Source organism: Diachasmimorpha longicaudata, chromosome 1 (assembly GCF_034640455.1).
Source record: "Diachasmimorpha longicaudata isolate KC_UGA_2023 chromosome 1, iyDiaLong2, whole genome shotgun sequence".
In the NCBI taxonomy this organism is placed as follows: domain Eukaryota; kingdom Metazoa; phylum Arthropoda; class Insecta; order Hymenoptera; family Braconidae; genus Diachasmimorpha; species Diachasmimorpha longicaudata.
In genome coordinates, this window is record NC_087225.1 from 11,341,978 (window position 1) to 11,368,727 (window position 26,750).

At 37.0% G+C, this 26,750-nt stretch overlaps 8 protein-coding genes across 9 annotated transcripts; all 8 read right to left on the minus strand.

Annotated features, from left to right (window-relative positions):
• Nucleotides 1–400: 400 nt before the first annotated feature.
• LOC135169794 (uncharacterized) lies at nucleotides 401–8,095 on the minus strand. The gene is made up of 16 exons (XM_064135127.1): nucleotides 7,494–8,095; nucleotides 7,180–7,432; nucleotides 6,881–6,993; nucleotides 6,474–6,821; nucleotides 5,942–6,217; nucleotides 5,835–5,878; nucleotides 5,633–5,770; nucleotides 5,540–5,590; nucleotides 3,326–3,481; nucleotides 3,161–3,244; nucleotides 2,667–2,928; nucleotides 2,344–2,596; nucleotides 2,085–2,197; nucleotides 1,663–2,013; nucleotides 606–881; nucleotides 401–541 (listed from the first exon to the last, which is right to left on the minus strand). The coding sequence occupies exons 1-16, from the start codon at nucleotides 7,683–7,685 to the stop codon at nucleotides 482–484; spliced, it is 2,970 nt and encodes a 989-aa protein (XP_063991197.1). The 5' UTR covers nucleotides 7,686–8,095; the 3' UTR covers nucleotides 401–481.
• Nucleotides 3,624–5,918, minus strand: LOC135165001 (odorant receptor Or2-like). Its single transcript, XM_064125856.1, has 7 exons — nucleotides 5,506–5,918; nucleotides 5,145–5,431; nucleotides 4,828–5,080; nucleotides 4,640–4,752; nucleotides 4,209–4,550; nucleotides 3,868–4,143; nucleotides 3,624–3,803 (listed from the first exon to the last, which is right to left on the minus strand). Exons 2-7 carry the CDS (start codon nucleotides 5,337–5,339, stop codon nucleotides 3,738–3,740), a joined length of 1,245 nt encoding a protein of 414 aa, XP_063981926.1. The 5' UTR covers nucleotides 5,340–5,431; nucleotides 5,506–5,918; the 3' UTR covers nucleotides 3,624–3,737.
• Nucleotides 8,096–8,102: 7 nt separating the features above from the next.
• Nucleotides 8,103–10,409, minus strand: LOC135165041 (odorant receptor 30a-like). The gene is made up of 6 exons (XM_064125965.1): nucleotides 10,192–10,409; nucleotides 9,831–10,083; nucleotides 9,558–9,661; nucleotides 9,190–9,498; nucleotides 8,713–8,988; nucleotides 8,103–8,651 (listed from the first exon to the last, which is right to left on the minus strand). Exons 1-6 carry the CDS (start codon nucleotides 10,384–10,386, stop codon nucleotides 8,595–8,597), a joined length of 1,194 nt encoding a protein of 397 aa, XP_063982035.1. The 5' UTR covers nucleotides 10,387–10,409; the 3' UTR covers nucleotides 8,103–8,594.
• Nucleotides 10,410–10,878: 469 nt separating this feature from the next.
• Nucleotides 10,879–12,809, minus strand: LOC135165058 (odorant receptor 13a-like). Its single transcript, XM_064125990.1, has 7 exons — nucleotides 12,605–12,809; nucleotides 12,163–12,415; nucleotides 11,988–12,091; nucleotides 11,787–11,904; nucleotides 11,440–11,612; nucleotides 11,094–11,369; nucleotides 10,879–11,019 (listed from the first exon to the last, which is right to left on the minus strand). Exons 1-7 carry the CDS (start codon nucleotides 12,797–12,799, stop codon nucleotides 10,960–10,962), a joined length of 1,179 nt encoding a protein of 392 aa, XP_063982060.1. The 5' UTR covers nucleotides 12,800–12,809; the 3' UTR covers nucleotides 10,879–10,959.
• Nucleotides 12,810–13,261: 452 nt separating this feature from the next.
• On the minus strand, nucleotides 13,262–15,836 carry LOC135165032 (odorant receptor 67c-like). Of its 2 annotated transcripts, XM_064125953.1 has the most exons (8): nucleotides 15,733–15,833; nucleotides 15,461–15,655; nucleotides 15,137–15,389; nucleotides 14,916–15,022; nucleotides 14,541–14,846; nucleotides 13,905–14,177; nucleotides 13,750–13,822; nucleotides 13,262–13,402 (listed from the first exon to the last, which is right to left on the minus strand). In XM_064125953.1, exons 2-7 carry the CDS (start codon nucleotides 15,653–15,655, stop codon nucleotides 13,760–13,762), a joined length of 1,197 nt encoding a protein of 398 aa, XP_063982023.1. In that variant the 5' UTR covers nucleotides 15,733–15,833; the 3' UTR covers nucleotides 13,262–13,402; nucleotides 13,750–13,759. The 2 variants fall into 2 exon arrangements, with proteins under 2 accessions (XP_063982023.1, XP_063982013.1); XM_064125943.1 differs by having other exon boundaries at nucleotides 13,263–13,402; nucleotides 13,716–13,822; nucleotides 15,461–15,836.
• A 647-nt stretch (nucleotides 15,837–16,483) lies between these two features.
• LOC135165023 (odorant receptor 67c-like) lies at nucleotides 16,484–19,168 on the minus strand. The gene is made up of 6 exons (XM_064125933.1): nucleotides 18,225–19,168; nucleotides 17,903–18,155; nucleotides 17,573–17,679; nucleotides 17,193–17,498; nucleotides 16,714–16,986; nucleotides 16,484–16,625 (listed from the first exon to the last, which is right to left on the minus strand). Exons 1-6 carry the CDS (start codon nucleotides 18,429–18,431, stop codon nucleotides 16,563–16,565), a joined length of 1,209 nt encoding a protein of 402 aa, XP_063982003.1. The 5' UTR covers nucleotides 18,432–19,168; the 3' UTR covers nucleotides 16,484–16,562.
• Nucleotides 19,169–19,432: 264 nt separating this feature from the next.
• On the minus strand, nucleotides 19,433–21,636 carry LOC135169843 (uncharacterized). The gene is made up of 9 exons (XM_064135255.1): nucleotides 21,492–21,636; nucleotides 21,364–21,420; nucleotides 21,174–21,269; nucleotides 20,901–21,088; nucleotides 20,482–20,734; nucleotides 20,206–20,321; nucleotides 19,836–20,141; nucleotides 19,486–19,610; nucleotides 19,433–19,442 (listed from the first exon to the last, which is right to left on the minus strand). The coding sequence occupies exons 1-9, from the start codon at nucleotides 21,634–21,636 to the stop codon at nucleotides 19,433–19,435; spliced, it is 1,296 nt and encodes a 431-aa protein (XP_063991325.1).
• Nucleotides 20,696–26,646, minus strand: LOC135169907 (uncharacterized). Its single transcript, XM_064135361.1, has 15 exons — nucleotides 26,512–26,646; nucleotides 26,012–26,264; nucleotides 25,824–25,927; nucleotides 25,436–25,750; nucleotides 24,612–24,926; nucleotides 24,374–24,389; nucleotides 23,962–24,049; nucleotides 23,797–23,883; nucleotides 23,504–23,708; nucleotides 23,023–23,275; nucleotides 22,842–22,945; nucleotides 22,459–22,767; nucleotides 22,108–22,383; nucleotides 21,174–22,030; nucleotides 20,696–21,088 (listed from the first exon to the last, which is right to left on the minus strand). Exons 1-14 carry the CDS (start codon nucleotides 26,602–26,604, stop codon nucleotides 21,971–21,973), a joined length of 2,478 nt encoding a protein of 825 aa, XP_063991431.1. The 5' UTR covers nucleotides 26,605–26,646; the 3' UTR covers nucleotides 20,696–21,088; nucleotides 21,174–21,970.
• Between the last annotated feature and the right edge of the window lie 104 nt (nucleotides 26,647–26,750).

Here is a 26,750-nt window from a genome sequence, read left to right on the forward strand (position 1 = left end):
CAGGAACATTCAATAGAGAAGAAAAATTGTTCGTGCGTCGCACGACCAGGGCTTTTCATCGAATTCTATATTCATTTAGAAAATTGACATAGAAGAACCTAGTCACTTTCAATACATTATCTATTGGAAAGGTATATACACTTAATGTGCACGGAATGGTGAAGTAGACGTGATCAATGTGAAGATTACAGTAGAAATTTGGTGCAATGGAAACAGAAATTCACCACATTCATCAGGTAGTGCAAATACATAATTAAATAATTCTTGTACAATAATATTTAATTTTCACTTCGGTACCTTCCCAATGATAAATCAATTTTTATTTCTAGAATATGAATAAAACAGCACATTCTAAAAAAATCTTGCACAATAATTTTTGGAGGAACCCGAAAGTGGCTCCTACTTTCATAATTTACCATTAGTACAGAATAATTACACAAGTGTCAGAACTTCAACTGGATTACGATGATCGACATACGATCTATGAAGCCATAGAAGATTGTCTAATCACCGTTAAATACGAGAAAGCAGTTGTTAATACCTAGAACGGAAGTTGAAGTCAGAAAGTGCCATGTTAATGCAAAGATTATTGATGAAACACTCACTGATTTGACTGTATCCAGTGTAACATAAAAGAAACCACCGCCAGTCAGTCTGCAAGGGCGCTGGGCCCTCATGATCATGATTGAATAATCTTTTGTGAGTGATCGACCGACTTCAGATGAATTTGCATTGTACCAAGCGGAGTTGTAAGGCCCATCACCGACAGAAAGACTTCCAAATGTGAGATTGGTGCAGGTAAATGAGAAGAAGAATAGTTGGCTTATGCATCCTGTTGCGAAGACTACGCACTTTACTCGTCTCACCAATGCATTGTCTGGCTTTAAACAACAAGACGTTAAAAACTCTCCAACGAATCCACGAGAATAGACTAGATTTTGTGAGCGTATAAGCACCGAGCACGAATAGAAATAATGAGTGGGCACTGTACTGTTTTATCCATTATCAGATTGAATTTGATGGTAACCTTTTTGTGATTGCGAGGAATGATGACAGAGGAAAAGTTGAAGGGGTAAAAAAGGAGGGCGTCAACAATCGTTTATCAGCAATCTGGTTAATCTTTGTTTTCTGTAATTCAAAGTCTGGCAACAAAGCACCACATTGTCGCTGTTTTTTTTGGAAGTGCCGGAGGTATTCCTTAATATGTTGCAATGGGTTCTTATAATGAGAAAGACGGTGATAAAATTGCAGAGAAGACCACCAATACGTAAGAACCTCAGTAGTTCATTGGCATCAGCCACCGGCTCTCAACGAAGCAATAGGAATCATCAGATAAAAATCGTTCCAGAATATCTACAAGAAAGCTGCAAAAATCCTGGTCCTCCAGAATTCCCAAAGTAGTGTCTCCAAACGTTTCGATATTCGAAACAGAACATTAATCAACGACATCGACAGCAATGATCTCCGGAATGCCAGAGGTATGTACAGAATGATGATTTGAATTTTGTATCTGTCAGTGAGCAAATGATATTTCGAAATCGAGGAGTTCTGGACTTCTATATCTTATGATCCTCATCTCCTTGAAAAATGGTCACTGACACGATGATGTAATGTGTATTTTATATTTATTATTTTGCTGCGCTCACTTCTAGATGATCATACCATAATTATTTGATAACCACACAGGCAGATCAGGATACTGTGAACCAACACTGATGCCAAATTGATTACTGTATACAATCCTTCAAGCTCTTCAGTGACGTAAATCAGGAACTGATGCTGTCTAATGCAACTCTTAAATTCCTGAGAGACAAAAGCCAGAGAATTGGTTTTCCGCTGAATGTCCCTCTTTCTCATATAATCACCGGTAACTCTATCATCTAATTGATTATTGTATAAAATTTCCAATCGGTATCTGAGAAGACTGAATTGTCCCGTGATGAAGGTATTGACAAGGACGAGAAAACTCTCGAAAGTGGAGTACAAAGCACTCAATTGCAGCACGACAAGGGCCTGTCAAAATTATACATACCTATCACTACAAAAGTACGATAGCAAAATCGTTGATAACTGTGATGAAGTACCTGGAGGATGTACACCATTTCAAAATTTGGTGTTTCGTAAACCGGCCAGTCCTGCCAAATTTTGAAAATGAGCATGCGATCTCTCGGCGTCGTAATGTTATTCAACGAATTATCTGGAATAAATATTCATATAGTTATCTCTAATACTATCAAATAAATAAAATCAGAAGTGAATTGAAACAATTTTCAGGCCCATTGTTCGTTCTACTCGCGTTGCAATTAAGCCCTGATTAATTCTGGTCTGGTTGATTCTACTCACAGATCATCGGCTCGACAATGTAGAGAACCGCTGAACTACCTGCGAGATATGCAAAAGCAGACACATAAATCAGGGCGTGTTTTTCACACTTCTTCATCACAGTCTTCTCATGATCAGTCTCAGCATGTGTCCACAGTGTGTCCCGTGCCAGTCGCATGAGGCTCTCATACCAGGGACGTTTCATCAGGATTGTGAAATATTTTATACTGACAACCGTAGTAACAAGGATTGCCATCCCAGCATACGTCACCCCCTGTTGCACACAACTCGATAAATACTGTTGCTGATCAATAGCTCATTACTTGCTTAAAACAATACATTACTTGTAGAGATCCCCATTCGTGGTAGAGATCACTGGCATGAGTAGCCACGCCAACGCAGACCATCAAAATTGTATATAATGCCCATAAATTCAGGATTTGTCGTTCCTTGTAAGTCTCTGGTATTCCAAAGCCACTGATATATAGCAGGAAGAAGGAAATTTTCACTGGCAAAATCTCCCCCGAGTCGAACGTCATTTCATCGACGAAAAGTGACTGACAGCTGGAGGGTGGAAATCCACTCACTCTCTCTCTCTCTCTCTCCCTCGCAATGAAGTTAATAATAAATACCTATCGTTCTACGGCTGTCATTAACATCCGCGAAATCGGTTTTATTCTCACGTTTCGATAGTCGTGGAATTGGAAAGAGCAGTTGATCGCTTTGCCATCGACAACTCAAAGTTCGATGATTATAGATGTAAATGATGCCAAGAGACGGCCCTGAGTGATGTATAGTATCCATGAGTGATTTTTATGGGGGTGGATGACATCAACACCCTCGGTTAATGACGAAAATGTAGGAAGTGGTGGGGAAATTAACCGGGCGCAAATGATTGATTTTGGTTTCCGTAATCGATTCTCTATTGAACAAGTCTATTCGCGTAATTCATGTGGAATATCGAAGTTAATTAGCTCAAGTGATAAATGGCTGCATCAGATACATTTCTTGAGGACGACATGCTCGTTCATTTAGTCTTTCTAGACGTGCTAATGACCAATTGTGACAGATGATTAACATTATGATACGAACTCTCGTCAGTATTCCACGGATTTCCGACGAATTGTTATTGTCACGGGAATAAGCATAAAGAACTCGTCTTATTAATTAATGTTTTACCAATTTCTTTTGATTTTCAGAATGAACTTTTCTCACATTCGATATTCATATGAAGTTGTAATAAATTGTCAATCAAAAAATTGTATCCTTCGTCCGGAATCGCGAAATTGATTATTAGTGACGCTGATGAGCGACAAGAATAAGTTAGTTAGAGTTTATCATCAGAATAAATCTATTTATTTACAGGTAATAACGTGTCATAAATTTTCATATACATTATTCCATAATTAATTAGATCAATCATTAGTTACCCCAGAACTTTGTCTGATCAACGTTAGATACGAGAAAGCTGTGGTGAGCACCTGTAAACAAATGAATCGATTAGTTATGTAATATTTTATAACAATGCTGACAGTTGTTGCTTACTGATTTCATCGTGTCTAACGTGATAGGAAAAAATCCACCTCCTGTCAAATGACAAGGCCGTTGAGCTCTCATAATCATAATAATAAAATCTCCGATTAACGATCGTGATCTCTCGGAATGGCAGTGCTCATACCATTTTGAATGATAAAGCCCCTCATAAACATCAACACTTGCTACTGATAAATTGTGACAGCTGTATGAAAAGGAGAGTAATTGACTTAAAGATCCGCCGATGTACGCTACAAACTTGATGCGTCTTATCAAAATGTTGCCAGGCTTGAGAAATAAAAGAGTAACTGTTAGTCAGTATTGAAAAAATCTCTGCAATTCTGATATCATACCATAATAAGCTGATAACCAGCCAAACAAAGAATGAAACTATACACGAGCACTGACATTAAATTGATGAGCGAATAGAGGGTCTCCAATTCACTCACGATCCAAATCAGAAACTGATGTTGCTTCACACAATTTTTAAACTCTCGAACAGCAAATTTTAAGTCACCACTCGATGTCCTCCCGCCATTATTCCTAGTTATGATCGACTGAACAGTTTTTGTGGTGTATAGTAGTTGCAACCTATATTTTAGAATAGTGAACTGTCCTGCAATGAAGACATTCACGAGCACCAGATAATTGTCATAACAGCAGTACATAATACCCGCATAAAATGCCATCATCATCTGCGACAAATTAATATACATCAAAGAAAGATGTACATCATTCGATATTACACATAAACTATATGAGCTTCCGAAAATATATGAAATACCTGGAGAAAAAAAAATATATGAAAATTTGGAGTTTCATAAATGGGCAGATCTAACCATATTTTGAACGGGAATCGACGTTCTGTCACATCAGTCATATTATGTCCAACATTATCTATAATAATTCTTCATGTATTTTCCTTAATAAACAATAAATAAGATTGGCGCTTGCACATTTCAATGCACTTACACAAAACTGCTTCGATGATGTATAAGAGAGCTGTGGAGTTCGCAAAAATAGCAAAGAATATCACAAAGAACATGGCTTGGTTTTCACACTGATGCAATACATTTGTTTCATACTTTGTCTTAGCATTTCCCCACAACGAATCCCGCGAAATTCGCAAAAGATTTTCGTATTGACTTCTTTTCGACAGTAAACAAAAGAATTTTAGAATGATTACGAAAGTAGTTAACACGTTCAGCCCAGTGTAAGCCATTTCCTATGGAGAGACATCAAATAATCGTTGCTGACGTCTTATAATAATCGTTTCAACAATGTATTACCCTGAAAGATCCCCGTGTATAGTAGAAATCCATGGAAATAGTAGGGAACGCCAAGGCTGCCAGGAACAGCGAATTGGCCAACCATAGGTCTCGTAATCGTCTTTTTTCCGCAGAGTTTTCTGTTCCAAAACCCACAATGTATAGCAAAAAATATGTGAGTCTCACTGGGAGAGCCTCTCTCTGGTCGACCGTCATTTCATTGGAACGAATGATTGACAGCCGGAGGGTGAAAAAAATGCTTTCCTCACAGCGATATTAAATAATAGATAGTACACACCTGGGGGACTCTATTAAAAACTCTGATGATTTTTTTTCTTTCATACATACATCGATTTGCAAAACCTTAAATGATTTTTCTTGCCTCTTGGAATTGAATGCTGTAGTATATATCACACTTCCTGGCGAAGAACATCACACTGGCACGAAATGTTGGATTAATTTTAAAGCTGTGATGTTAAAGCTTGTGTTATAGTGTCCGGAAGAATTACGATGATGAAATAAAAGTTGTATCCAAGGGCATGAAGTTCAGAAGAAAATTTTCAAAATTGCAGTAACTGGCAAACATCGCAAGGGAGTGGAGAAAGGGGATGCAATAACGAAATTTCGGGGGCACTGTTGGGTGAATTCTAATGATTACATTTATTTTAAATGATTACATACTGAAAGTGAAAATAATATCTTTAGTGGATAGATTGCCTTATCAATGTCAAATAGGAAAAGGCAGTCGTTAGAACCTGTAATAAAAGTACGTGGTGAATAGATATCGCATGTAATTCTAAATACTAAGAAATATTTACTGATTTCAGAGTGTCCAGGGTAACCGGAAAAAATCCAGCTGCTGTTAAACAACATGGACGTTGAGATCTCATGATCGTTAGGATTAGATCTCTCGTCAGGGATCGACCTTTTGCTGAGCAGTTCTGGATGTACCAGCTGCTGTTGTAAGGACCCTCACTGATATTAACACTGCCTACAGAAACATTGTTGCAGGTGAATGAAAATGAGAGCAGTTGGGTCAGACATCCAGAGATAAAGACCACAAACTTTATTCGTCGCATTAGAGAATTTCCTGGCTTGATGTGAGAGAAATTAATTTGAAGAGATTATTTTGGAAAATTGCATTTTCTAGAAAATTCTACTGAATTGATATTGAAGTATCTATATAAATAAATAATCAGAAATAAATTTAAACTGACATTCCACTAATTTTCTTATAAAAAAATTTCTGACGGTAATTTTCAAGGGAAGAAATCTGAACTAAATCTGCAGATTCAAAATTCAATAGAATATTCTACAGAATTTATAAGCGTGTTTTTAATTTCTTCTCACCATAATTAATTGATAGCCAGCCAAACAAATTATGAGACTGTATGATAGAACTGAAGCTAAATTCACCATGGTATAAATATTCTCCAGCTGCTCCACAAACTCAATTAAGTACTGATGCTGTTTGATGCAGTTCTTAAATTCTTCAGAAATTGAGATCAGAGAATCATTTTGTTCATTAAGCTTCTGTTTTGCCTCGTTGCTTGTTGTGACTGATTCAATATTGTGATTATAGAGGATTTCCAGTCTGTATTTGAGAATTGCAAATTGTCCAGTGATGAACAGATTTACGAGCGCTAGGTAATTATCGAAGCAGAAATACAATATAGTAGAATGGTAAGTCACAAACATCTGAAAAATGACGTAATTTTCAAAATCAGTAGTAATGTTGATGAAAGGCACTGTAATACCTCCATGAGGAAGAACATTTGAAAATTTGGCGTTTCGTAAATTGGCAGATTGAACCAGATTTTAAACGGGAACAAACGTTCCTTGACGTCCGTACTATTATTCTGAATGTTCACTGAAAATAATGTCCCCTATATTTGTTTAATCAATCAATCAAGTTTCATATCGTGAGATTTAACAAAGCGCAATTTGAACCTCGTGTCACTTATTTCAATCGCGGTTTTCCATCCAAATAAATAAACATACTCTGTCACACAGCGAAAGAAAGATTATTTGACTCATGAAATTATCACTGACTCACATAAAACTGGTTCGATAAAATAAATAATCCCCGAAGTTTGGGCGGCTGTTGCAAATAAAATGACAAAGAACATGGCCTGATTTTCACATTCCTTCAGAACTCTCCTTTCGAACTCTGTCCGAGGTTTCGCCCACAGCGAATCGCAGGCGATTTGCAGAAGATGCTCATATTGAGGGCGATTAAACATAAAGGTGAAGAATTTTGCATTGATGATAATATCCGTCAAAAGATTAACAGCTGAATACGCCATATCCTGATGAAGAATGCGATTCGTGAAATATCTCTCAGAAAATTATCAAAAAAAAGATAATTACATTGAAAGATCCCCACACGTAATACAAATCAACAATAGTAACCGAGAATGCAACAACCACCGTCGAGCAGGACCACATTAGACAGAAATTGAGTAATTTTCTATCTCTATCGGTTTTCGCTATTCCAAAACCAGCAATGAATAAGAAAAAAAATGTTATTCGCATGGGGAGGCCTTGTATTGTAGACTTCATGACGCCGGTTCAGAATGACTGACAGTCGAGGGTGCGAATGAAATTTCACGCAAGTGGTTATCATTAATATTGCATGGGACATTACACCTGATCCCTTCAACCTCACTTGACTTTCCGCCCATCTCTTAACTCGGTAAAAACATAATATTGTCTGTCTTTGTATTTATGTGAGCGGTTCATTTCGAAACAACCGTATGTTGAAATTCATCCTGTATTACAGAGAGTTTATAAAATTACTATAACAATTATCAGTGAACTTCGACGATTGTCTACCAGAGATCAAACAAATTAATGTTCTCGTGATTCCTACTCATGAACTGCATAGAATTTTACAACAGTTGCATAATATGAATTTTTCAATATCATGAAAGTCTCATGAATGATGCCATGATGATATTCCAGATCATCTACGTGAGTTGAAAGCTTTGATAGTAATTAAGAGATATTATGGTTGTATCAATTGAAAGATACTTCCGAACGCCGCGGTATACTTTATGAGAATTACCCGGCAATAATTTTCATTGCTTTAATACGAACAAAAATCAAAAAGACTTGAATATTACTACTTAACAATGGTTAATCAGTTAATTGAACAAACCACCATTGTATCACAGCTTCCAGAGAAAATAGCCTTCACGGACCTCCGTAAAGTTATTGAACAGACATTTGACTAAGCCCCAGAGTGAATTCATAAAATTTTTACGAGTAGATAAATCACGGGTAAAGTACTGCGCCAATAGAATGCGGCTATCTTAACGGAAAATTTTAACGAGCTAGAGTTCATATCCCCATATTTTATTCACAAAAGATTAATAAAGAACAAATATATATATTTGAACTCGGAACTTGATTAAGTTGTACCGCGGACAAATAACCAGTGCTATATTCTTTTCTATTCTCAACAAATACTCAGTAATCCAGACTCTGCCTCATCAAAGTCAAGAACGAAAACGCTCTGTTACAAATCTGGAAAGACGAGATATCATTTTACCTAGAGAACTAATGGATTCGAGGAGGAGATACTCACCGATGTGAAAGTCATCAGGGTGACCGGTGCGAACCCACCAACAGTCAGACTGCAAGCTTTCTGGGATCTCATAATGACAGTCTGTAAATCCTTGACTAGCGCATTCTTCTTATCAGCGGATTTCATCAGAAACCATCGCACATCATAAGCTGCATTGGATATGGCGAGACTTGCTTCTGTCAGGTCATTGCAGGTCAGTGCAAAAAAGTAAAGTTGGGCTATACTGCCTCCAGCGTATACGCAGTAATGGATTCTAGCCAGCATCTCGCCAACCGTCTTTTAGGGAAATAGAAAGAGTTATAAAAATATGTGATCATTGACGGTGATGATTGTCCCTAGAATTTTTTGGCATTAACTTTAGAAAAAAAAAATTTCAATGTCCTCAAGATCTCACAATGATGTTACCTGACATTTATCCTCTTCAACTGTATCTAAACCGATGGATCATACACTACCCTTATTGCCTGAAAATCTTACCGTCATCAGCTGGAATAATTCGAGACATATCAACAAACTGAGAAGAACAACGACTCCGAGAATGACATCTCTGTAAAGCTCCTTCACTTTTTCCGTGAAGGCTATCAGTGCTTGATGCTTCTCAACGCACTTAATAAGCCTCGCATGGATATAAGACTCGTCCTTGGACATTAACGCAAAGCGTTCATCATAAATACTACGGAATTCTTTTTGGAGAATGAGAAACTGACCAACAAGAGTTATGTTGATTTGGCAGAGGAAGTTGTCGAAGCAGAAGTAGCAGATGCAGCAATGATAGCCTGAAAACATCTGGGAAGATTTTTTTACCAGATGACAGTCATATGACAACCCTTAATAGTTATGAATACCTCGATAATGTATAAGATCTCATACCATGGTGTCAACGTGACGGGCAAGTCAATCCAAAGTTGAAAGGGAAGAATTCTGTCACTTTCATTCATCCCTTGATTTGCTGCAATTAATTATTGATTGGAGGAATTATTCCAACAAAATAAAGATCATTAATAGGCATAACTGAAAGGTCACTTTAGATACAAATTTGACAATATCGTGATGACAAAATTAAATACATGAACAAGCAATTAATAAATGATATATTAGTTCGTTTGCTTGATGCTTACCTATCAAAGGCTTTATGTAATGAATAATTATCGTCAAATGGCACATGAAAACTGCGAATATAATGATCCCCAAACATCTCTTCATGCAACCATTCATTACCTCAGTACCATATTCATCATAATCACAGAACCAGAAGTTTTTCTTCGCATAATAAATCAAATGTAAGAACATTCGTCGTTTCATAGAGAATGCCACTAGCTTATAAAAACCAAATCCCACCGTAACAACATTGAGACCGCAATAGGTGAATCTCTAAAAAGTATGGGAGGAGTATGATGCTGTACAAAACATGAAAAATCTGTAAAAAGCTCATTTGATTTCATCATCGAAGACTCACTGATATGTGTACATGTCACTCACATCAAAATCACCATAACAGTTGTATAAGTCATTTGACGTGACACAAAATGCGAACAGGAGTGCAATTAGTGAATATGTTACGATAACATCCATAGCTTTTCTCCCAAATTTTGTATCCTCTGCCCAAAAGCCACAGCATCGTACGAATAAAGCTGTCAATCTCACTGCCCAGGAATCACCCGGTAAAGACGCCATAGAGTCTGACGGAGTACTATTCATCGGAGTAATTTTCTCTACACCCGATTTGAATGACACCTCTGGTAAAATTTTTTCTCCGTAGGGGCTATCCATCGCGTGATCAATCATCAAAGTTTTAGCCTCTCACTATTTCGTATCGATTGCACTGCTATCATAGCTTCAGACGCGGGTGGAAAATACAGTCTATCATAAAGTGTTGAGAACGTTGGGTTATACAATAAACGTGATTGAATCATCGCTGAGAGAAGGTACCTTGGGTTTTTGTCCCTAGTGCGAGTGGTTATACGACACCCAGGCTAAACTGGGAAAGCCTTCGACTCGGACAGGAAATGAGTCCTATTGACAAGATTTTTTGAATCCCAACTATGAATAATCTACCTTCAATTCTTATACAAAATACGATTTCTGTTCAGGAAACAGAATTAGAGTTGAAGAAGCTGCAAAAATCCAATTATTTATAAATTTAATCGCACAGCTGAGCTGAGAAAAACTAAAAATCACTTGATGATCCAATGTAGTTCCTAAAATTTATTGTGCCATCATAGAGTACAATTGTTACTGAGTGGTTGTTTATCCGTCACGTATGGTCTGTCTCATTAATGCTAAATAAGAGAATGATGTATTACAAATCTGTGTACAAAATTATGGAGATTACTGGATCTGAATAATTGGGTAAGAGTCAAAGGTAAGGATTAGTCTGTTACCGATGTAAATGTCTGTAATGAAACTGATGAAAATCCACCCACTGCTAAATTGCACGGTTTTTGCGAGCGTCTGATTACAGTGGCAAGATCATTCACTAATTGCCTCTTCCAGAGTCCGGAGCGCAGAAAAAACCATTTAACGTCGTACGCTGCATCTGACAGTTCCACGCTGGCTTCAGCCAGATCATTGCACGTCAGCATGAAAAGAAATAGTTGAACAATTCCACTACAAACGTTCACAAAGGAGTGGATTTCCGTGAACAATTCGCCAGAGGTCTGCAATAGCAAATAGAAACAGTAAACGTGATCATTGACTGGTCAACGATTAGAAATTATTGTGTCTTACGGTCATCAGTTGAAATAATTCTAAACAGATCAAAATACTCAATACAAGAACCATCCCAAGGATTGTATTTTTGTACAATTCTTTAAGGAGCTCTATAAAATTTATGAGATCCTGGTGTTTGATAACACACTTTTTGAATCGCAGATAGACACAATTGGCATCCATCGACGAGTCTTTCTCCACCGGGGGTTGGATGGGAGGAGAGTTGTACTAAAAATCCGGTGAATGCTGGATGGAATGAGGCTTTAGCTATATGTTCATCGGCTTCACCGGATGTTTAGTCCACCAATCCTCTCGTTCAACGCCGGTTGAAGAAAGAGTCGGTGAAGAGTCACCAGGAACACCACAGATACTCCGTAGGTCTTCCTGGAGAATCATGAATTGACCGACCAGAGTTATGTTGATTTGACACAGAAAGTTATCAAAGCAGAAGTAGCAAATGCAACAATGATACGCTGAGATCACCTAGATGAACACAAACATAATATTTATCGTCATAGCGATAAAAGTGATTACAGATAATGGGAGAAGAGGAGACAGGGAATTACCTCTACAGCGTATAAAATTTCATACCAGGGTGTCATTGTCACTGGCAAGTTGAGCCAAATTTTGAAGGGAAGAACTCTGTCACTTTCGTTTCTGCCTTGATTTACTAGAATAACAAATTTCCTAATTAGTGATCATGCTCTATGTTGATGAGTTCTCAATGTTTCGATCACTTACCGATCAGTGGCTTTATGTAATAAAAAACGAGAGTTGCATGACACAAAAGAACACTCGCTATTATAATTACTCCGCTCTTGGTGGCACATTGCTTCATTACTCTAACTCCGTAATCATCATACGAGCGAAACCAAAAATGTTCTTTTGCATAGCTAATGATGTGCAAAAACAGTCTCCGTTGAGTTGTGAAAATTATCTGTTTGTAGAGGGCCATTCCAACGATCGAAACATTTAGTGCACAGTAGGCGCTTTTCTATAAATTAGAGAGAATCATTATAGCTAAATTTGGCAGACCAGAACATCAGCGGTTCATCGAGGTTTGGCTCACGAGGCTCAGAACAGTTAAATATAAAGCACAGATCACAATAAAAAATTAAAATTAATCATTACATCAACTTAGAAACCCGAATTTTTGCAGAAAAAATTCGTATTTTGAACGTACCCCGAAATCTCCTAGACAATGATACAAATCATTAGTGGTAACAATAAAGGCAAACACCAAAGAACATATAGAATAAGTTGTAATATTGTTCATAATGCGTTGGCCACGCACTGTATTCTCTGACCAGAACCCGGAACACTTCATGAAAAAAGCGGTTATTTTAACTGCTATAGAGTCGCCAGGTGTCAGAGCCATGACTTTCGCTGTGTGGGGTATGATTGACAGAATTCTAACTCCATGATCGCGTGCTTTCTTCGTTCACGCACTTATCTCTTTATCTATTCACGAAGCATATTTGATGAGTTCCCAGAGATTGCCAGATTCTATTCCTCAGTACTTAATATGAATTGGTGAGCGCAGGACTGTCTAGAGAAATTTCAAGAAAGTGGGGAAGATTCAATCGGATGATGTGACTTGCGTTGAAAATAGTCATCCACTGATTGAATAATTCTATCCTCTCTTACAAACTTTTGAGTAACTACCTCAATGCAGATAAATATATTTTTGATTTTCTAATCCATTAACCATACTATAATTATCTGTCTACTAGACTCAAATTTAACAGCACTATTGTCAAAATTACTAATAAAGCACTTCGGTTTATGAATATCAATAAAGTCGTGTGATCAGTAATGCGAAGACCACAGACGTAGGCTTCATTGAATGGATAATCTGTATCACTTCCATCTTTTTTTATACAAGGGACTAATGAATAACGACGAAAGATTGAAGGGACTGGTGGGTGAGATCAATTGAGTGCCCTGCGGTTATCAATCCTCTCACAGAAAGCACTGCCTCCTGAAAATAAAATAAGAAAATAGCGTGTTACATGTCATCGTGTCTCCGGAGATCATGAAGATACGAAAGGATATAATTATATGAAGGAAAAGCTTTCTCTAGTGAATGTTTTCAAAAGTCCTGAAGCCTAATTCTCCACTATTACTTGACCGGATATCTGAGATCCCAGGATGACAGTTTTAAAACCATTCATCAAATTCTCCTCTAAAGAATGACCTCTTCTAATTATATTAGAAACTTAGAAAATTATTCAACAGGTTCTGATTTTCAATACCATAACGTAGTCAGTACTTAACGAATCACAAAGACAAACCTCAAGTACTAACTACTGTACTTCAAATGCGTACCCGACGTCCATTAAAGTTCTCGCTGGAGACTGGTCCTCATGAGAGTTAATCCAGAAAATGCCATATTACAAATCTGGAGTGACGAAGAAGATGCATTATAATTCTGAATTTCTAATGACATGTTGATAATCTCAATACTATGTTAAAAAACCTACCGAAGTGAATGTTTTGAGAGTAACGGGGGAAAAATTTCCCACCATCATTTGACAAGGTTTCTGAGACCTCATGATGACAGTTGTGAGCCCACTCATGAGCTCCTTCTTAACACGATCAGATGTTATGGAGAACCATCGAACATCGTATGCTGCATGTGATATGTCAAAGCTCACTTCTGCAAGACTATTACATACTAGAGTGAACAGGTACAACTCCCCGGTTGTATTGCAGAAGTATATTATTGCTCGTAGACGAATGAACAAATTGGTAGACTAGAGTGAGAAACAAGTATATTATTCTATTCCTGATCATTAACTAATGAATACAATTGCAGTAGAAAAATTGGGATTTCGATCAAAACGCAAAAAATATCATAAATTTTGACATATTATGACTATCAAGTATCTGAAGTTGAATAGAGACATCAAGAAGACATTATTTTGCCATCGCATCTCTTGTTCATAGATTATGGTGAGAAAAAAATTCCAATACTGGAAATCAAAGTAGTTTTTGGATCGTGAGATTATTCTATTCATTATCAGCTTATGTTATAATCCTCGCAGTCAAGAATTGTCTTTCTGCACCAGTTACGAAATTTCCTATTTTAGAGCAATGTTCGCATTGTTGTTTCTTACCATCATTATTTGGAATAACTCCATGGCTATTGAGATGCTCAGGAAAAATACAAAACCAATAATAATATTCTTGTAGAGCTCCTTAACGTTATCAGCACATGATATCAATGCCTGATGTTTCCTCACGAAATTAGAAAATCGTAAATTGACAGTATCTTCGTCTGCCATTGATGATTCAGTATAATCATAAATGCATCGTAATTCTTTTTGCAGTATCATGAATTGTCCAACTAAGGTCATGTTCATTCCGCAGAGAAAAGTGTCAAAACAGAGAAAGCATATGATGCAGTAAGAGGCTGTAGTAAACTTAAGGCACAAATTCTAAATTCTGTACAACTTGTCATGATGTCTTTTATAATCACCCACTTTTCTTACCTCTATTATGTATAATATTTCGTACCAGGGGGTTGTAGATGCTGGTATAAAACGAAAGTGTAAATTGACTGGAAAATGTCTGTCAATGTTACCCTTTTGCCGATCCACTGAAATATAAATTAGAGTTTTCGATTACTGATAGATTCATAACAATAACCGACATATTCCTGAAGACGATTTTCTTTTCCCTCCGATATTTCGTGATTAGAGAATGTCCATACCTATAAACGGCTCCACCATAAACATCATCAATGTCATAAAACACATGATGGAAATTACTACAACCATGTAAGTACATTTGGTGAAACACTCATTCATGATCCTGAGGCCATCACGATCATATGTGCCGTACCAAAAGGTCTCCTTAACATGGGAAATTAAGCCTATAAATCTCTCTCGAAAGGGTATGATGACAGCGATCTTGAATGATGACATTCCGGTTATTGAAAAATTGAGAACTCCATTAGCCACGTCCTGGAAACAAATTTTTCTATCAGAATTTAAAAAAAAAATAGTTTCACTACTTTGATTGCAACGTATCTTACATCGAAGTTATTATCACCATAATACATGTCCAAGGCGATGAGGTAAACTAAGATCAAATTTGTAGTAAGTGCAAAAATAGTAGCGAATTTTAGGATTTTCCTGCCGATCGCTGTGCTTGATGTCCACAAACCAACCAATTTCAACAAATATGTAATCACTCTTATTGATAAATTATTTTCTGGCGATGCTCGCATCTTCACAATAGGAATGTGTCGTAAAAGTTATGAGATCAAATATTCTCTATTCAGAGAAATTCTCCTAAACATTTCACCTTTTTAAACTCCAACAATAACTTAATCGATCACTTATTGTCCATTACATGCTGATGACCAAGACGTGGCAAGAGGTGCTAGGAGCAACGATGAATGGCAACAGTATTTTATCGAGTGGTTAAACCTGCTGTGCGTGAGGATCTAGTTGAAGGGAGGGGGAGCTGAAAAATATGAATGACAGGCCACGGTACCGCTTGTTTGTTGCACGCACCAGGTTCCCACGTCGACTTCCCTCCCTATCAATCATTTCCCAAGATAATACAATTTTGCATAACAGTTGGTGGGAGGGTTTTATTTGATTTCTACACTTTCCTCTTTTTTCCATTTATACGGGACATTGACGTTGTAAAAAAGTGACCATCACATCTGCTACTTTATTGCGGTTCTTTCTTTTTATATTTCGGTGTTAGTAAAGAGCTATTGAACGAAGGCTAACAATCACCTGATTTTTGCATTCACTTTAGCTCAGTTTCACAAATGAAAATGATTGGATAAAGATGATTCAGAGGGAACCCCGAAAATTGGAGTATGTGTAGACTATATAACTGAAGTAAAGTTTAAAATATAAGTGATAAAGGTCCGTCTCCCCCTAAATTATGCCAATACAGATGAATTTAGTGTTGAATTCCAGTTATATTAGAAAATTAAAAATTTTCAATTGACTCAACACAAAGTCAACAACACTTTCCACAAAGTTAGTAAATTATTTAAAGAAATTTATACGATGAATATTCTGTAACATTTACTTCCTCCATTACATTGAAGAATAATTTAATAAGGATTAAGAATTAGAATTTAATATAGGAATCGATCTCATACTTTATGTTTGTTAATTCTCTCTTTGAATGCTGGTTCTCATGAGAGTTAGGCAGGAAAATGCCGTATTACAGATCTGGGGAGATAAAAGTCATTTATTATAATCCATAATTTACATACATATTCAAATCGTCATCATTATAGGAACAACCATAAAAACTTACAGATGTAAATGTTTTTAGCGTCACAGGCGCGAAATTTCCCACCATCATTTGACAGGGTTTCTGAGACCTCATGATGACAATTTGGAGACCAGCCATCAACTTCTTTTTTACACGATCAGATCGTATGGAGTGCCATCGAACCCCGTAAGCTGCATTAGATACCTCAAAGCTCACTTCTGCAAGACTATTGCATGCAAAAGTGAAGAGATACAACTGACCAGTTGTATTACAGACGTACAACATCCCTCGTAAGCGAATGTACAGGTCAGCAGACTAGAGTAAGAAATAATCGTGATATTTCATTGTCAATCATTACCTATCAATAGCCTAAATCGATTGAAAGAACTAGTGTCTAAATTGGGGCTGTAAGAGTGTCTTAAATTTCATGATACGCCTCAGTTTAAAAGTTCTAATGTTTTAAATTGAAGAGCCTTTGAGAAACTAGTTTTTTCAGTGACATCCAGGTACCCATACACTACCATCATTATTTGGAATAATTCCATGCCGATCAAGAGACTGAGAAAAAATACAAAACCTATGACAAAATTCTTGTAAAGCTCCCTGACGTTATCAGCACATGCTATTAATTCCTGATGTATCCTTACGAATTTAATGAAACGTAAACAGATATTATCCTCATCCAACATTGTTGACTCGGTGTGATCGTAAATAGCTTGCAATTTCGTTTGCAATATCGTGAATTGCCCCACTAAGGTCATGTTTATTCCACAGAGGAAAGTGTCGAAGCAGAGAAAGCATATGGCGCAATAAAAGCCTGATGAAAACTTAATGCACAAATACGTGGTGAATTTTTTTTTCTTTTGTCATATTGTCTGTCGTGATTACTCTTTTCTCTCACCTGTATTATAAACAATATTTCATACCACGGCGTTGTGGATATCGGAATGAAACTGAAGTGCAGATTGACGGGAAGCTTTCTGTCAATTCCATCCTTATTTGTATGCGCTGAAATGTCAAATGAGGGAAATTCTGGACATCAGATTTTCAGTTTCAGGAATACATCTTTGATTTTCAGAAATGGGGCTCTAGTTCCTATGGATTTACGACCAATTTTTAATTATAGCGCCATAAATTAGCGAAGAATTTGTAATAATCAGTGACAAATTCCTGAAAATGCAATATGTTTTTTCTTTGCTTCTGATATTTCATGTTTACGATATGTACGTACATATGAACGGCTCCACCATGTATGTCAGCAATGCCATAATACACATGAAGGAAATAAACACAACCATATAAGTGCATTTAGTCATGAACTCATTCATGACTCTTAGATCATTTCTGTCGTAGGTTATCGACCAAAAATTCTTATTCGCCTGTGAAATCAAATCTATAAATCTCTCGCGAATGGGTATGATGACAGCCAGCTTGTATGATGACATTCCGGCTATCGAAAAGTTGAGAAATCCATTAGCTATTTCCTGGAGACAAATTTTCACTGTGAACACCTTCAAAAATTAGTTTCTCTACTTATATGTTACGTATCTCACATCGAAATTACTATGACAGTAATAAATATCAATAAGAACGATGAAAACCATGATGAGATTTGCGCTAAGTGCAAAAATCGTTGCAAATTTGAGGATTCTCGCGCCCATAGAGCTGCTCGATGTCCAGACACCAGCGAATTTCATGAAAAAGCCAATCAGTTTTATCGATAAAAGGTTATTCAGAGACAGTGACATGGCCGGGGACATGATTCTGGTGAAAATTATGAACCCAAATGTTTCAGATACTTCAAACAATCATGAGAAACCTCTCACTTTATTAATCTCTAAAGAAAATAACTATGCATTCAATGATTCTTTATCCACATTATAGACCGATGACCGAGAAATTCGAAGAGATAACAGTTACGAAGGATTCCAACAAAAGTTTGTCGCAGTTTGATCGCTAACACTGCATGTGGTTTTAGTGCGAAGAGGAGGATAAAGTATGCATGAATAACAGGCCACAATGATCCCTGTCAAATGCATAGTATGAGTTCCCATGCTAACTCCCCTCACTATCACTCATTGCAGGACAAGGTGTAATTGCGAGTGACAGTCTTAGAGTGGTATTTTTTTGGACTTTGTCATTTGCCTTTCTTTCGTCTTCAACACCCATTAGTATTGGGATATATGAAGAATCACCTTTGCGACCCGCACTACTTTTCTCTTTCAACTTTTTGTGTTATTGAAGAGTCTCTGAATGGAACGCTCCAGCTCCTCAATTTTTGCATTCAATGCCTGTCATTAAAAAATAAATTTTCCAGTAGTTTCTGACATTAGGACGTGAGGAAGTTTTATGACGAATACGAGGTTCAAGAACCGCCTATTTTGTTCAACAATATGGTCAGTATGGGCAAAGAATAAGCGCAGACCTTTTGAAGTACATATTCCACATCTCCGATTGTTCTTCAATGTGAATATAAATCATATGTAAGTACAGGTTCCAGTAATCGACTACCCTTCATTTCTTAATCCTCTCGTTGTAGACTCGTTCGCATGAGAGTTAAACAAGAAAAGGCCGTATTGCATATCTGAGAAGTTGACAAAGACTGTTTTGTCAAATGTCCCATAATGATGTGGAGATGTCAATAATTGTGTAGAACTAAAACTTACTGATGTGAACGTTTTCAGAGTCACTGGTGAAAAATTTCCAACCATCATTTGACACGGTCTCTGGGATCTCATGATGACAATTTGGAGACCATTCATTAACTCCTTCTTTACATGATCAGATTTTATGGCAAACCATCGAACATCATACGCTGCATAGGATACGTCAAAGCTCGCTTCTGCAAGTCTATTGCATGCTAAAGTGAAGAGATACAACTGGCCAATTGTGTTGGAGACATAAAATGTCGATCGTAAACGGATGAACAGATCAACAGACTAGAAGAAAAAACAAACGTAACATTTTTTTATTATCAATAAAAAATGTTGATAATGAAATCATTACAAATGATAAATGATCAAATGGAAACGGATTTATTTAAATTTGACGACTTGTCTTTTTACATTATAAAATACGACAAAGTGTCCAATTAAAATTGTTTTCCTTTGCGAGAAACTAAAGAAACTAATTTACACAGTAATGTTCAAGTAATTATACTCTACCATCATTGCTTGGAACAATTCCATACAAATTAAGAGGCTCAGAAAAAATACAAAACCAACTACAAGGTTTTTATAAAGATCCTTGACATTATCAGCACACGCTATTAATTCTTGATGTTTCCTCACAAATTTATGAAACCGTAAACAGACAGTATCCTCATCAGCCATTGACGACACAGTGCCATTGTAAATATTTCGCGATTCCTCCTGCAGTATGATGAATTGTCCAACTAAGGTCATGTTTATTCCACAAAGGAATGTGTCAAAGCAGAGGAAGCAGACACAGCAGTAGAATGCTGAAGGAAACTTAAGGGACAAATTATACATAAATTCCATTTCACTCATTATGACACTTTTCATGTTTACCCACGTTGCCTACCTGCATTATGTATAACATTTCATACCAGGGGGTAGTAGATATCGGCATGAAATCGAAGTGCAGGTTGACGGGAAGATTTCTCTCCGTCTGATTCCTCTGTCGATCCACTGAAATATATGACATTAGGATAACTCTTGAAACCAAGTTTTGATTAGTAGGAGTATATCACTGATTTTTAGAGATCCCTCTCTATTTTTCAGGAACCCCTCTTCATCTTTTGATGACGTACACCACTGACAATCCAATGCTACTGCAGAATGTACATACCTATCAAAGGTTCCACCATAAACGTCACCAATGTCATGCTACACATGCAGGAAATAAATGCAACCATGTAAGTACACTTCTTGAAGCAGACATTCATGACGTTGACACCATATCTGTCATAGTTTCTGTACCAAAAGTTCTTCTTAGCATATGAAATTAATTCTATAAACCTCTCCCGGAAGGGCATTAGGACAGCGAGTTTGTACGATGACATTCCGGATATTGAAAAGTTGAGAAATCCATTAGCTATTTCCTAAGCATAAACTTTTCTGTCAAAATGTGGTATGGGACCTAGTCAGTCCAATCGAGGCTTCGCATATGATACCTGTCTGTAAGACACCTCACCCTTCGAACATTCGAGGTGTCCCTAAATACCTTATGCGATGTCTCGATTGGAGTTTGATGTTTACATATCTCACATCGAAGTGACTGTGGCAGTAATAAATGTCGATGAGGACAATGTAAACCATGATGAGGTTTGCCATGAGTGCAAATACAGTAGCGAATTTTAGAATTTTCCTCCCAATCGGTGTAGCGGCCGTCCAGAAGCCAGCGAATCTCATAAAAAATGCAATGATTCTTATCGATAAGATTTTACCCAGAGATGCTGCCATGATCGGAGAAATAATTCTGGTAAAAATCATGAGAACAAATATTCCAGAATTTTTATTAAATTATAATCTACAACTCACCTTTTTCACAACTCCCACAGAAGCACAAGAAATTTACTGATTTACAAATGACATATGGTAGACTGATGGCCAAGACATTCAGTGGAGTATTAACTGCTACAAAGTATCAGAAACAATTTTGTCGAATAATTATAGACACTATGTGTGTAAATTGATCTGAAAAAAAAGGCGCACGATACACCTGACTGACAGGCGACGATGATCCATGTTCGAAACACCCCCTGCTTTCCCACGTTAAATTCCCTCCCTATCAGTTAGTTCCCTGAGAAAATAAAATTGTGAATGACAGGTGTTGAGGGGGATTTTTTTCATTTTCACATTTGCTTCTTTTTTCATTCACTGGAGATATTGGCGTAGAGAAGAACTGCGGATCATACCGGCTACACCTGTCTTGTGTTCTTATAGTTACTCCTGTTATCGAAATATTACAACTAACAAGATAACAACTACCGAATTTTTCCATTTATTCCGCTCACATATTTTATCAATGAAGGGTATTGAATGAAAGTTGGACAACTCCAGTATATCTATGTGACTTTGGAGGTGTGAAAAAAAACCGACGATAGATTACTGTCAATTGCAACTAAATTAATAAAGTCAATGACTTCGGAATTATTTATCCAATATCTGCCCCGGAAGTAAAAGGCAGAATTTTTTCATAGATACCAGATATGTCTATGAAATCCTCAGACGTTGCAACTACTGCTTTCAAGTCTTCCGTAAACTTAATCCACATCCTACGCAGTTCTAACGACGGCTATGCTAAGTGACTATGGTAATTGCTGGGCGTTTCCTCATTAGTCACGTTGACCAGTTTGTCTCATCAGAGTTAAATACGAGAATGATGTGTTACAAATCTGCAAGAAACAGTTTTCGGTATAATTTGATGAGAATAGCTGTGTGAAAAACATTAACAATCCGTAGTGTACATTACCGAAGTGAATGTTTGTAACGTAACAGATGAGAATCCACCAACTGCTAAATGGCACGGCTTCTGCGAACGTCTAATAACAACTCTAAGATCATTCACCAATTTTCTCTTCAAATCAGTTGATCGCATGAAGAACCATTTTACATCATATGCTGCTTCAGACAGATCTACACTAGCTTCAGCGAGATCATTGCAGGTCAACATAAAGAAGAAAAGTTGGACGATACTGTTACAAACGTACACAAAGGAGTGGATTTGAGAGAGCAATTCGCCAGTGGTCTTCAGTAAAAACAATAAAAATTTCACAGGATCATTAAATTATTCCCAAAATAGTGCAAAATGGTGCTGTCTTACCGTCATGAGTTGAAATAATTGCAGGCATATTAAAATACTCAGAACAATAACGATTCCAAGGATCGTGTGCTTGTACAATTCCCTGACGATCGTTATGAAATTAATCAGGTCCTTGTGCCTAACAACACACTGCCTGAATCGCATGTAAATACATGTTTCGTCATTCAGTGATAAGTCACCAGGTTGACCGCAAATATTCCTGAGGTCTTCTTGGAGTATCAGAAATTGTCCGACCAGCGTCACGTTTATTTGACAGAGGAAATTGTCAAAACAGAAGTAGCAGACACAGCAGTGATACGCGGAGATCATCTGGCCGATCATCAGTGACGTGTCTCAATTACAATAGGAATAGTTGATACTGATAATGAAGAATAAATAAATACCTCTACAACGTACAAAATTTCATACCAAGGTGTCATCGTCACTGGCAAATTGATCCAGATTTTGAATGGAAGAACTCTGTCACTTTCATTTTTTCCTTGATTAGCTGGAACGAAATCATGATTTATTTGGAAACGAACAAGTTACATCGATCCTAGAGCTCGGAATAAATGATCTATTTACCGATCAGAGGTTTTACGTAGTAAAAAATAAGAGTTGAATGACATAGAAGAACAATCGTTATTATGATTCCTCCACTCTTCATGGTGCATTCCTTCATCACCCTGGTCCCGTACTTGTCATACGAACGGAACCAAAAATTTTCTTTTGAATAATTAATTATATCCAGAAAGATTCTTCGTTTACTTGAGAATATTATTTGTTTGAAGAGTCCCATTCCCACGATGGACACATTCAGCGCACAGTAAGCCATTTTCTGAAAAATCGTGTGAATACCGTAATCATTATAGCTTCATTTCATCTGATTACAGATGATTCATTGATTGTGGTCAAGACGAACAGGGAAAAATGAATTATTGATGTAGATACGGATTAGTAGGGTCATCAGAGCGAACGTGATAGACAAAATAATGGCGGAGAGCAATGGAGCTTGTTAACACTTTAAATAACCATTTCAGCCCGAAAATGTATGTTCTAAACTCACCCCGAAATCGCCAAAACAATGATACAAATCATTAGTAGTAACAGCAAATGCAAACAACAGGGAACTTATGGAATAAGTTGTAACGAGATTCATAATACGTTTCCCAAGTGCTGTATCCTCTGCCCAGATCCCTGAGCACCTCATGAAGAGAGCTGTGATTTTAACTGCCATAGAATGGCCCGGTGTCTGTGCCATGACTTTAGCCCTACGAAGTATGATTGACAGAATTCTAAATCCACGATGGCGTGACTTCTTCTTTCTCGCACTTATCGCTTCATATATTCATGAAGCACGCATGATGAGTATTCCAGGCACTTCCGAGTACTTTTTCTCCCACAATTACGTATTGATTCTTGACTGCAGGAGAAGCTAGATAAATTCTACGAACGTAAGAATCAAATGTGTTCTCATGTTCAAACAATTAATTTTGCAGTTGAAACGCAATGTAAATTGCTAACACAGTTCTGAGAAAATTTATACTCTTTTCAATAAAGTTGGCGATGAATGGAAAATTCGTGAATTCCATTAATTCCTTCATCACATGCTCTGATAGTGAAATTTGAATATTTTTCCAACACCACTTTATTTTTGGCGCTTCCTATCGTGAAGCTATAGGCAAGTTCTCTTTGCTGAATCGAATGACAATTCTTGAGATGTTCGTGACAGAAATCTCTGTGATATCTCGCACATGTGGTAATTTCTCACGAAAATTTCATGGTAATGAGGAATGAGATGGACGAGAACAGTCACATACGACTGGAAAAATGATCCATGAGGACAAATGATTTCTGACTGAATTAATCAAGAGGTTTGAAAATTTATTACTTCAACTACAATTCATCTTCTTCGAGGAGACATCAAACAATCTACTCTTTTCAATGAGATTCTAGAAGAAAATGAGGGCGATAGACATTATCGTGAATTCCGTCATTTTAATAAATGAAGAAATCGTGAAATCTCAGAGATAATTTATTCAACTATCATAATCTCTCCAAGAATCTCCTAGAAAGGTCCATATCTGTTTCTAAATATTTAATTGGTCGGATGAGCCTTGTCTCATGAGAGTAAAAACGGAAAACGCCAAATTGCAGATCTGCAGGAAGAGTTATCGATTATTGATTGTTAAAAACAGTAATTTATTCCTTACCGATGTAAATGTTTGGAGTGTTACAGGTGAAAAGTCACCTACTGTCACCTGCGATGCCTTTTGGGACCTCATAATGACAAATCTCAAATTATTGACCAACTTTCCCCTGAGGACATCTGATTTAATGGTGATCCAGGGCACTTCATACGCTGCTAGAGCAACTTCTGAACTTGCTTCCGCTAGATTATCACAGGTGAGGATGAATAAATATAATTCTGCCACAGCATTGGTCACATATATACAGGCATGTATCTGAGCCAGGAGTTTGCTGTGAATCTTCAATGTCGAATAATTGATTTCCACTTAGTGTTATTAGATGATCAGGGGCGTCGGAATAACGATTCTTGAGGTATTGTGAAATCTGTCTTCGATTCCACGGATGCGACAAATCATTAAGGTTCGCTGAATTCTCACAAATCTTTGACTTTTACAGCCAAAAACGCATTTCTCTCGAATCATTCCATAATTCCATCGCAAAGGCGTAAAAAGAGATAAGTCACTATTGACTAGTCATCAGTATTTGATGAATATCTTAAGATCTAAGGAAGATACACAAAATTTCCATATAACCGTATTTACGGGGAGAATGAAGATCTACAACAAATATATTTATAACAATTTCCCTATCTCCCTTAGATTTAGAGATATTCCTCAAAAACTCGACTGAGAGACAAGTCAATTCATCTCAATTTACCACTTTGTTACTGAATTATCGGCAGTCATTAGAACTCGGTTCCTCTCATGAATCTCCCGGTGCCCCTGTAGGTGACGTAATGAAATCTCACCGTCATGAGTTGATATATTCCCAGGGCCAATAAGCAACTGATTATAACTACAAAACTGGCAACACAATTTTTGTAAAGTTCTTTCAATGTATGAGCACAATGTATTAACAACTGATGTTGATCGACACATTTTGTAAACTGAGAGTGAACACAGTCACCATATTTCGATAATGGATCTGATAATTCATCGAAATTACAGACACTTTTCAGATCCTCTTGTAATATTTGGAATTCGCCGACGAGGGTGAGATTGACTCCGTACAGAAAAACGTCGAAACAAAAATAGCAAATGCAAATATAAAATACTGAAATAAACTGGATACACAGAGTAAATCGTGCCAAGTTACGATAATGTCAAAAATTGTTTAGTTCATATAAAAGACTGTACCTCTACGGTGAAGATTATCTCGTACCAAGGAGTCATCTCCACTGGAAGACTCGTGTAGACAGCGAAAGGAAGCTCCCTATCGCTTTCATTCCTCCCTTGATTATCTGAGAATCAGAAACCTCAGATATTCCATATATCCCACAATAACCGATAATTTATTGACGATAAGTTATCATTGAATCAATCACCAATTAATGGCTGAATGAAAAATAATAATAATGTCATATGACATATCATTACTATGAATATCACGTAGAATGTACATTTCTTCAAACATTCACGCAGAATCTTATCGTTAATGTGATCGTAACTTTTGTGCCAAAAATTTTTGTCGATAAAGCCAATGAAATCTAGGAACACTCGCCGGTTGTAAGTGAATAATAGGAGTTTGTACAGGCCCATAGCACATATCGCACAATTCATGATGGCACTTGCGAATTTCTGAAAGAAAAATTGTCTACTGCAGAAGAATAACGAAGCACTTCAGAAAAAAATTCATTAAAGGATCGATTGTAATCGACCCGAGGATCTGATCCCTAAAAACCAGTAAATCACTCAGTTGAAAGTCAAGAAGACATCGTCAGATCGTAGACAATCACATCATCACTATTTCGGAGATTCTGGAGATTCTGTCCATCCAATTACCTGGAAAGTAATTTTAAAATTGAGAAAAAAAATAATTACTTACCTGAAAATCGTCTGTAGCGTAGTAAACAATGACTATACTCTGTATGTATGAGAATAGGGTCATAAAAAGAGCATAAGCCATAAGGAAATTCATACAACGTCTCGCTCTCACTGACTCCACAGGCCAAAACCCGGGACACTTCATGTAAAAAGAAATGATTTTCACCACTATCAGATTGGTGGGGCGCATCACGATCCTCAGGTTTCGCGAAAATGATGTTGTCTCTGTTATTTTAAGCA